Genomic DNA, 11,596 nt, shown 5'->3' on the forward strand with positions numbered 1-11,596 from the left:
ACTTTTTGATTCTAATCCCATATTTGATTCAGGTCAAGCCTCTAGTCTATCAATAATTTTTTTTTGGATATTGACTCTGTTATCCAGTGTTAGTTATCCCTTTGTTTTGTTTTAGCTGCACATTTGATCATCATTCCAGCCATAACTTTATTTAAATTACTGATTAAAATGTTAAACATCATAAGACCAAGCAAATTCCCCTGGTTACATTCTATTAGGGAACTCATGCCAACTCAACCATGAACTATTAATTTCTTTCATTTTAGCCATTCAACCATCAAATTGTATTCACAGATTTCACAAAACTAATATGAGATACTTTATCAAATGCTTTGCTAACATCAAGGTAGATATATCTTCAAAATTTCCTTCATCTATTAGTTCAATAACCCTATCAAAAAAGGCAATAACTTTAGATTGACATCACCTAAGCTGTCCTGATTCTTCGTAAACACCATTTCTTTTCCAGGTAATCATAAACCATCTCTTAAAAGTTTTATTCAAGAATTCTCCCCAAATTGAAATCAATTTTGTTGGCATTTAGTTTCTAGGCTCTCTTCCCATCCCAGCACATTTCATAAATTATCTCTTAAATTCCAAATCTTATTTTCTCAGTCCTTATCCATCTTAACATCACTAAAGCATTTGTCACTGTTGACCACTCTCTATTTAATACTCCCTTCTCTGGGTTTTTGGTACCCTGTTCCCTCTTGGTTCACCTCTAATACCTGACCAAGCCTTCTTTGCAGTTTATTACCCATTTCATGTGGCCAGAATGTGGCTGTATCCCAAGACTCTTTTTTCAAATCTCTCTTAAATTCTCTTTTTACACCAACTTGATGGCCTCATTAGTTGCCATGGGTTTATCTCTATGGATATGACTTCCAAAATTATATATCTAACAATATTTATAGCACAACTTTGACCCTAGTTTAGACCCAAACACTTCTAGCTTGGACTGTTGAAGTAACCTAATAATTGCTCTCACTACATTTACTCTCTCCTTATTCCAATCTATACTGCACCTAGCTATCAAGATGATTTTCCCTTATTAGAAGTATGACCATATCAATGACACATATATATACTCACTAAAGTCTAGTGGCTCCTAATTGTCTCCCAGATCAAATATAAATTCCTTGATTTGGCATTTTAAGCTTCCTCAGCATGGCTCTTGCATTATTATATATTATTCCACTTCATGTTCACTATGGTCCAGTCAAACTGTAGCATACATATGGTCAAGGTCTTCCTTGCATATTCATCTTAATCTCTCTTCTCCATGTCTTCATATTCTATCCCCTATAAATAGAATGTTTTCTATCCCTACCCCAAGCTCTTAGAATCTCTGGCTTCCTTCAACAATCAGTCGAATTGCAACCTTTGGCAAGAAGGCTTTACTTTGGGGCGGCTAGGTGGCACAATGAATAAAGCACCAGTCCTGAAGTCAGGAGAACCTGAGTTCAAATCTGACCTCAGTCCCTTAACACAACACCAGCCATGTGACCTTGGGGAAGTCACTCAACCCCAATTGCCCTACCTTCCCCCTCCAAAAAAAGCTCAAAATAAAAGAAGGCTTTACTTCTTCCCATCACCTTAGCTGCTAGTGTCTTCCCCTCTAAGATTTTCTTGAATCTATTCTCTATCTATTTTGTATATACCAATGTAAGTACATGCTGTCTACCCTATTAGAATGTAAAATCCTTGAAGGCAAAGATTGTTGCTTTTTTCTTTGTAACATGGTTCCTGGCACATAGTGTTTTATAGATGCTTATTCACTAAAATATTTAAACATATTATTTTATATATTTATATGTGTAGATATTGTCTTCTCCTATAGAAGCTAAGCCCATAGATGGCATGTACTCTTATTAATGTTTTTATATGACTATTTTTAGCACAATGTCTGGCACATAGGTGGCTAATAAATATTTGTCGCTTGACTGATTGGAATGCATGCTCAAGATTCACTGACATAGACTCTAATTCTGCAAAACTGAATTTAAGATTTGATTGGGTAAGAGCAGAAGAGCTATCCTAAAGACTAGATGTGTCCTATCTCAAAAATAAGAAATATAAATATCATTAAGAAAAAAATGGAAAATTGTGCAGTTATGGTAAAATGTTTTAAAATTCCATACACTTACCTTCTTCCTCACCCCAGCTTATAGTATTTTGGTATATGTAATTATATTGTGTTCTCCTTGAGAGCAGAAACCAGGGTTTTGTTTTCATTTCTTTGTATTCCCAGAGCTTAGTACATAATAGGTTTCTAACAAATGCTTGTTGATTTGACTTTGACTATCTCTTATCTTTAAGAGTTTATTTTGTGTAAAGGGTACCATCTCTAACATTGTTATTATAAACTATATAAGTGAATCTATTTTTTCTTCACTTAGAAGTACTTTCTCCAATCTTGTTTTCACTTTACACTTTTCAGAAAAAAAATATAAAGGAAGATGGATAAATTTTCAATTCAATTAAAGACATCCCATGGTACAACATTTTAAGATACTGACTATAGAGCTGGTCTTTTAGTTAGGGAGACCTGCGTTCTGACCCGTACTGACTGTGTGACACTGAGCAAGTAACTCAACTTCTGAAGACTCTATGTCATTCTTTAAGACCAGAATTAGCAGAGAAGGTACTGACATGAGTTGATAGAGGGATTTTCCTCATGAGGACCCACTCTCCCTACATGAACTAAATCACAGGTTCAGTATCTACTTCTGTCCCTAAAATATTGCTGTTAAAAGTGATGAAGTAATTTCTGCTAAGCAAGCCCTCCTACTCTTACTCATACTTCTTTAAACAGACCCATATAGATGATTTTGTATGGTACAAGCCATCTTTTAACTTTAGGAGATATAAGGTAATGAAACTAGGTTACTTCATGTATCATATGAATTGTACAGATTTGTGTGGACATAAATAAGAGGACTATATATTTTAAAATAAATGATATTTACATAATAAAGTAGTAAAAATCCTTTTATTTTTATCCCTCTTGTCACATAATGAAAATCTCCCTTCAGAAGATAGTCATCTTTTTTTTTCTATTTTGTGTTGAAAATAACACAGAGTTTGTCTGATTTGTAATGAGATCACAGATCAAGTTATATCTGCATTTTTTTGGTCCTACAACTGGTTGGTATTTAGCAGCTGAGAAAGGCAGTGAGACAGATTCGCTCCATTTTCATTTTTCAGATAGGTGACAATGCAATTTTATGTGGTTTTGAATGAATTGATCAACCAATTCAGTTAATTGGTCAGACTGCATGTGCACATTTATGCAACCCAAGTGGGCTCTTTAAAAGCTATCACTACAGGCTTTCAGCTTTTCTCCCAAGCTTGGTGCCAGGTTCTGCTCTTAAGTCGCATCCCTGAAACAAGATGGTGAAGGTCAGAGTCAATAGATTTGGCTGTATTGGGCACCTGGTGACCAGGGCTGCATTCACCTCAGATGGAGTAAACATTGTGGCCATCAATGACCCCTTCATTGACCTCAGCTACATGGTTTGTATGTTTCAATATGATTCTACTCATGGCAAATTCAAGAGCACTGTCAAGGCTGAGAATGGGAAGCTGGTGATCAATGGAAAAGCCATTACCATCTTCCAGGAACAGGATCCCACCAATATTAAATGGGGAGATGCTGGAGCCAAGTATGTTGTAGAGTCCACTGGAGTCTTTACCACCATGGAAAAGGCTGGTGCTCACTTGAAGGGTGGAGCCAAGAGGGTCATCATCTCTGCCCCTTCTGCTGATGCCCCAATGTTCGTGATGGGAGTGAACCATGAGAAATATGATAATTCCCTTAAGATTGTCAGTAATGCTTCCTGCACCACCAACTGCTTGGCCCCTTTGGCTAAGGTCATTCATGACAACTTTGGCATTGTGGAAGGACTCATGACTACAGTCCATGCCATTACTGCTACCCAGAAGACAGTAGATGGCCCCTCTGGTAAGCTATGGCGTGATGGGCGTGGTGCTGCCCAAAACATCATCCTTGCTTCCACTGGTGCTGCTAAGGCTGTAGGCAAGGTTATTCCTGAGCTGAATGGGAAGCTCACAGGCATGGCCTTCCGTGTTCATACTCCCAATCTATCTGTTGTGGATCTGACCTGCCACCTGGAGAAATCTGCCAAATATGATGATATCAAGAAAGTGGTGAAGCAAGCATCAGAGGGACCCTTGAAGGGCATCTTGGGCTACACAGAGGACCAGGTTGTATCCTGTAACTTCAACAACAACACTCACTCTTCTACCTTTGATGTTGGCACTGGTATTGCCCTCAATGACCACTTTGTCAAGCTCATTTCCTGGCATGACAATGAGTATGGTTATAGCAACCGTGTAGTAGACCTCATGGTCTACATGACCTCCAAGGAGTAAAGTGGAAAGCCATGGATCTTCATCCCCAGACAAAAAGAGGAGATCCACCACTGGGGAGGCCACATTTCTAACCTGTGTTCCTATACTAGGGATCCCATGTCCCATTCGCATCCTCGTTCCAAAGCACCCCTGTAGTAGGGGGAAGAAGCCTAGAGTCCTGTATTGTGTGCCATCAATAAAGTCAACATATTCAATGCAAAAAAAAGCTATCACTACAGAGTCTCATACATGCAGCAAGGGAAGTTTTATTAAAGAAAAAATTGGACCAAACTATCACTATTTGGTGTTCTTAGCTCCAGTATTCTGATGTATCCATGATTCATACAAGTACCCCCTTCTACCTGTGCAGATTGCAACACATCCTCATCTGCTCATCTCATTTAATTTATATCTCTGTCCTTTCATAAATCCTGCACAAAAAAATTGAGCAGTGTGCTAGAGGCCTTCACCACATTCTTTAAACATTTCTTGGATATTAATATATTGTGTGTCCATTAACTTCTCTGTTGCCTATTAACTTCGCTGTTTATGACCTCAGTGATCCTGAATAATCCTAGGTCTCTGTATCCTCATCTGTAAGAACATGGAGTTTAATTAGATTGCCATTGAAGTCCCTTTTGCTCTAGACCTATGAGCATATGATTCTCTGAACTTTTATTACATGCTTATCCTATTCTCTTTTCTGAGATATATTGATTTTGTGTGTGTTTAAAGGTGTAGATGCTCATTTCACAATAGAATATTTCACTTGTCAGTAAAAACTTTTCCTCCTTCTCCTCCTCCTTCTTCTCCTCCTTCTTTTCCTTCTCCTTCTCCTCCTTCTGCTTTGCTTTTTGGAGGGGGGAATGTAGGGCAATTGGGGTTAAGTGACTTACCTAAGGTCACATGGCTAGTTTTTTTTGTGTTAAGTGTCTGAGGATGGATTTGAACTCAGGTCCTCCTGACTCCAGGGCTAGTGCTCTATTCACTGTGCCACCTAGTGCTCCTCCACCTCCTCCTTTTCCTCTTTCTTCTTCTTCCTTCTCCTCATCATCTTAAGATCTAGCAGTTATATAACAGAAAGTTTTACAAATGATTTTACAAATATTATTGTATTTTATCCACACAATAATCCTGAGAGGTCAGTGTTATTATCTCTGTTTTAAAGATGAGGAAACTGAGACTGTGGGAAGTTAAGTCATTTGCTCAAGGCCCCATAGCTAGCAGACACCTGAGATTGGATTGTAACTCAGGATTTCTTAGTTTCAATTAATTCATTTCTTAGTGCTCAACCTTCTGGAGTTCATCCTCTACATAATAAGTAGACCGCTTTCCTAATAAGCAATACATATATATATATATATATATGTATATATATATATACATAATACTTTCCTAATAATAATAAAATACAGTTGATCCCTGGGACTATACTTGAAACCTCTTTATTTGGTTGAATCTGCTACTAGAACCTTGCTTTGCTGGCATAACATCTGAAGACAGAGAACCAACACCACATAGCAAGAAGAAAAATCTATATAGGAGTTTTGTGGGGGAAAGTTGCTTGAACCCTGTTTAAATAACAAAAGTTTCTTAAAAAAAAACATATCCTTTCAGAGAAACATTAATATTTTAATGCCTCAGTTCATTACAATACTTTCTTCTTTTTTCCTTAATGTTTATATGTTGACTGATCAGTCAAATCATCTTTTAGACACAGATTTCAATTATAGTTTCTAGCTAAGGAAGATGGTTATTAAATGTGTCTATATGTATTCACACACATATATGTATATGTGTATATATGTACACAAATATTTTTTAAAATTTGTTTAGTATTTTATTTTTATCAGTTACATATGAAAACACTTTTTAGTATTTGTTTTTAAAATTTTGAGTTCCAAATTCTCTTCCTACCCCTCCCCCTCATTGAGAAGGCAAGCAATTTGATATAGGTGATACATGTGTAGTCATGCAAAAATTTCCATAATAGTTGTGTTGTGCAAGAAAACAGACCACAAAAAATCCCAAGAAATATAAAGAAAGCAAATAATATATGCTTCAGTATGTATTAACCATCAGTTCTTTATCTGGGAATGGATAACATTTTTCATCAAAAGTCTTTCAGAATTGTCTGGGATCATTGTATTGCTGAGAATAGCCACGTCATTCACAGATAATCATCTTACAATATTGCTGTTGCTTTGTAAACAATACATTTCACTTTGCATAAGCTCATGTAAGTCTTTTCACATTTTTATAAGAGCATCCTGCTCATCATTTTTTATAGCACAACAGTATTCCATCACAAAAACATCCCACACTTTGTTCAGCCATTTCCCATTTGATGGGCATACCACCAGCTTCAAATTCTTTGCCCCCAGAAAAAAGCTGCTATAAGTATTTTTGTACATATATGTATTTTTCTGATTTTTTTAATCTTTTGGGATATAGACATAGTAGTTCTATTGCTAGGTCAAAGGGGATGAATGGCTTTATAGCCCTTTGGGCATATTTCCAAATTGCTCTACAGAATGGTCAAATCAGTTCATAACCCTACCAAGAGTGCCTTAATGTCTCAATTTCCCCTCACATCCCTCCCCATCTGTCATTTTCCTTTTTTGTCCCATTATCAATCTAATAGGTATGGGATAGTACCCTAGAATTGTTTTAATTTTCATGTCTCCAATCAATAGTGAGGCAGAGCATTTTTTTTCATATGGCTATAGATAAATTTCATTACTTCATCTGAAAACTGTTCATATCTTTTGATCATTTATCAACTATGTAATGGCTCCTATTTTTTATGAATTTGACTCAATTCTCTATATGTTTGAGAAACAAGACCTTTAATAGAGAAATTAGGTTCAAAAGAAATTAGTTTTATCACTAACTGTATTTCTGTCCATTGTATTCTACCCCATTATGTTTATTCTATTCCTTCTCTTTTCACACTGTTCTCCTCAAGTGTTTTTCTTCTTAGTACCTGCTACCCCAATTTGCCCTCTCTTCTATCACACCTTCCCTCCCCATTTCTTCTTCCCCTCCTTCTTTCCCATAGAATAAGATAGATTTCTATACCCAATTGAGTGTATATATTATTCCTCTTTGAATCAATTTTGATGAGAGTAAGATTCAAAGCAACAGTGTCCTGCCTCCATGATAGCAAAGTGACCCCTGTATCATCCTTGTGATCAATTGTTCACCCCCATACTGTCTGAGGACTGATAGCTCTGGAAGCAGCTGCTTCTGTAGATTCAGTGATTCCCAAGGACTGTTTCTGGTTTGCTGGAACCCTGTCTGCACTGCTGCAGCCTGTGCTGGACTGCCCTCCTCTCACCTTGATGCAGCATACCTCTCCTGCTGACCTTCTAAATTGTCTTGGGCTAGAAAATCATCTCACTCCTTCTTTTCATGGGTTCTGTCATTCTAGAATTTGTTTAGAGTCATTATTTAAAGGTATTTGAAGGGGTTTGGGGGAAATCTCATGTGACTCCTTGCCTTTATTCCCCCATTTTTGATCCACCTTCCCCCACATATATTTTTAATGGAAAATATCTCTAGTGTTTGGTTTAGTTTTGTTTTCTTGTATCTTTGTGAACCTCTACTTTGGCTTTATTTGAAGTTAATTTGTCCTATGCCTTTTGTTTTTGATATTCTTTAGTTGTCATTATCTAAGAAATTGAATAAAATCCTTCATTATGCAGAAAATGAATTTTCATTCTCTTTTTTACATATCAGCTCAGTTGCTTCACTTAGAAAAAGTATCTGAGAAGTAGAACTAAGATAAATAGCTTGATCATATAACTAGAGACAAATGTTACTAGATATTTCTGTAATATATCTTTATGTTTATATGATTTCTTTGATCACAGGAATTGAAATGGTTTTTAAGAGTATCATCACTCAAAATATTGATTAATTACTGAGGTTATACTTGATGCTGAACAAAGGATCTGGAATACTAAAAAGATAGAATTGATAAGATACATCTACCCTCTTTGCTTCCTTCCTCCCTCCATTCTTTCTCTCCTCTTCCTCCCATCCTCCCTTCCTCCTTCTCTCCCTCTCTTTTTTCCCTCCCTGTCCCTTTTTTCCTTCCTCCCTCCCTTCCTTCCTATCTTTTTTCTTCCTTCCTTCTTTTCTTAGTCCTTGTTTTTTTTTTTTAAATTCATTTATGTCTATGTTTTTACTTCTTAGTTCCATGTCATTGGTCTCTTATCTTTTGTCTTCCACTGATGGGTCACCAGGTACTAAATAAATGTGTCATCCAATTTATAAAATGTTAGTCATTTAAATTGAAAAGTAAGACTACTTTATATGTTCTGGATTACTCTCACTTTTCAAAAAGCTATTTTTTCCCTGGGAACTTAGGTAGATTTCATTGTTCTACTATATTCTAAAAGTATATTATATCTTCTTTTGTCAAAGTCTCTCAAATAAAGCAAACATGCCAGATACACTTTATTAGACATCTCTGTCTTCTGTCTTAATATCCTTAATAAGATAATTCAGGAACTTAATTCTGACATTATTGAGGGTGTTGCTACCAATTCTTTGCAAGCAAATGGTTCACAAGGCTAAAGAATAAATGAGGTTATTTACAGGTCATTGGAGATTAATACATCCACAATACCCTACCCTGATTCTTCACTGTAACATGGTTCTTTCATTCAGGAAAGGATTTGATTATGATACAATCAACATTCCATCTGTTTTCCAAAGATCAGTCTAACTACAAATGGCATTCTCTTGACCATTAATCAGGCTACTTGGGCATAAATCCTTGGTCTGTAATAATACAAGAAACAATAATAATAATTGCAAAATGACCCCCACCACTCCAGAACTTTGTGGTAGATGTGAGATCTAAATGTGAGATCCTTATCTAGTCATCTATAAGTATGAATACTACTAAATAAAATACATCAAATCTATTTGGGAGGTTTAGCTAATCAATTAATAAGTATTTTAAATCCCAACTATATTTCAGATACAGAGAAAACCAAGAAAAGAAACCATAGTCCTTGCCCTCTAATAAGCTTTTATTCTTTTGAGGACAATAGCATGAAGACACCTTGATATATTTTCTCCCTATCTATCTCTCCATGTAGACATACAAATATATGCACATATTCATATGTGTGTATATGAGATATCTCCTCTTTTTATGACAGCTCTTATAATTATGGAAAAGACCAATCATATTTCCCCTTGAGTCTTTTCTCCAGGCTAAAAAACTCTAGTTCCCCTAATTGATCCTTATGCACAATGAATCCAAGTCCCTTCAAGATTTTGGTTATCATCCTTTGGTTGGTCTTCAGCTTATGAATGTCTTTCCTCTACTGAGAATTCCAGAACTAAGCAAATTACAGATGTGATCTGACAAGGACAATAGTCAATTGTTTCCTTATTCCTGGAACCTCTTACCATAGTTCAAAGTTACATTCACTTTTTTATGTGTCACGTCACACTGCCAATACATATTGAATTTGTAGTCCATTAAAGCTCCCAATGATTGGTTACTTGTAATCACTTTATTAAGGGCTTACAATATGCCAGGCATTACACTAAGCACTAGGAATACATATAGAAGGAAAAAAGAAAAATAGTTTTTTCCCCTTTTTGAGTCATTCAATAAGCATTTGTTAAGCACGTACTATGTGTCAGACCCTGCAGTGTTTATAATCTGATGGGGGAAGACAAGATGTAAAAACATTCTGAAAAAGTGTAGTTAGGTGATAAGAGGGGGAGAAGTTCTGGAAGAAAACAACTAATAAGAGGAAGAGGCCACAGGGGCAGAGGAATCTTTGAGCTTATAATGGTTGCAAGGAAAGTAGGATCTTCTAGGATGTAATGGTATTGGACCATAGTGGTAAAGAAAGCTTCTGAAGTGAGAAGGATGCTGGGAAATGGATGAAAAAGAAGTCTGGTAGTAGAAGAAGGGCCAAGAGTGAGTGGGGTGAGACTATTTTCTAACAATTCCTCCCCTATCCTATACTTATGAATTTCATTTTAAAATCTGAGTATACATTATTTCCAGTTGAATTTCATCTTAGACTTATTCCAATGGTCTAACCTATTAAGGTCCTTTTAGATCCAGTCTTTATCATCCCCAAGAAGATATGGCATAAAATTGAAGCATTCCAAATCTGACCTGTCAAAGTCACTCCTCAATTTTCAGAAGATGTTTCTGTTCACTTTCCCTTTTGCTGTTTCTTGTTATAATCTTCTCTGCTGCTCAGTGTAGCACATGACAGCTCTCTAGAGAGCCCAGAAGATGACATTCTTGTATTGCAGTTTTGTGGACCCTTGACTTCACAGAAGCATCCCCAGTGATTACAAATACAACTTTTTCTTCACACATCCAACTGTGTCTCTGTCACCCTTTAGGTGAAAGTAAAATTCAAAGGATGACATTCTCTTTCTTCCATCACCCAAGGGGTATATATCCTACACATCAGAAGTTCTCAGGGGATTAGAGTTTAATCAGCGCCCCAAGCTTCATCCCATTCCAGTCTTCCATTATTTACTTAGAGTTTAAATCCCTCTGGGATAACTAGTCAGGATTACTAAAATCACTTGTGACTGCTTGCTTCAATCTCAAGGTTTAGGTATTAGACTATTGGAGGGAAGTCACAATAGAATGAGGGGGAAAAATTGCAGTTCAGACACAAAAAAAAACATTCATATTTGTCATTTTAAAAATTTTGTTACTACTTATTTTTCAAGTTCAAGCTATATTTTGTTCATACTTTGCTTCATACTGGTGTATTAGGGATCATTCCTCCTCTCCTATGCCCTCCCTTAGAACATGCTCAGAGCTGTCCTTATTGGCTTCTGGATTAGTGCTATAGTTCTGGTTTCAGAATCTGTGTGACTGTATGTAGATGAAGGGTTTGCACTGAGAGGACAGAGTCTCATAATTGAAAGACTTGATAAGTCAATAGAGGGACAAATGTGGTGACCCATTGGTTTACTCACCTCTTTGCTATGACTCCAAGTGACAACCCATGGTTACAATGAGGGGTAGTGAAGGATAAGTTTTCCTCTACCCCATACCATCATGAGCCAGTTGCTTTGCTTGTGGAGTGTGAACTCAATTATGTTTATGCTGGAGCCTTGTTACATTTTCCCTTTTTATGTCTTTCTTTCCAAAAATTACTCATATGAGTACTCCTTCACTGACAGCCTGAAAGTCTGAATGACCTAATCTGTTGAA

At 36.5% G+C, this 11,596-nt stretch overlaps 1 protein-coding gene across 1 annotated transcript; it reads left to right on the plus strand.

Moving 5' to 3' along the window:
• The first annotated feature begins 3,354 nt into the window (after positions 1–3,354).
• On the plus strand, positions 3,355–4,581 carry LOC138147338 (glyceraldehyde-3-phosphate dehydrogenase-like). Its single transcript, XM_069069746.1, has one exon. It carries the CDS (start codon positions 3,394–3,396, stop codon positions 4,393–4,395), a length of 1,002 nt encoding a protein of 333 aa, XP_068925847.1. The 5' UTR covers positions 3,355–3,393; the 3' UTR covers positions 4,396–4,581.
• Positions 4,582–11,596: the final 7,015 nt, after the last annotated feature.

The sequence above is a fragment of the Petaurus breviceps genome, unplaced genomic scaffold (assembly GCF_028583685.1).
Source record: "Petaurus breviceps papuanus isolate PSGF00001 unplaced genomic scaffold, PetGlider_PUasm1.0 90784, whole genome shotgun sequence".
Lineage (NCBI taxonomy): Eukaryota > Metazoa > Chordata > Mammalia > Diprotodontia > Petauridae > Petaurus > Petaurus breviceps.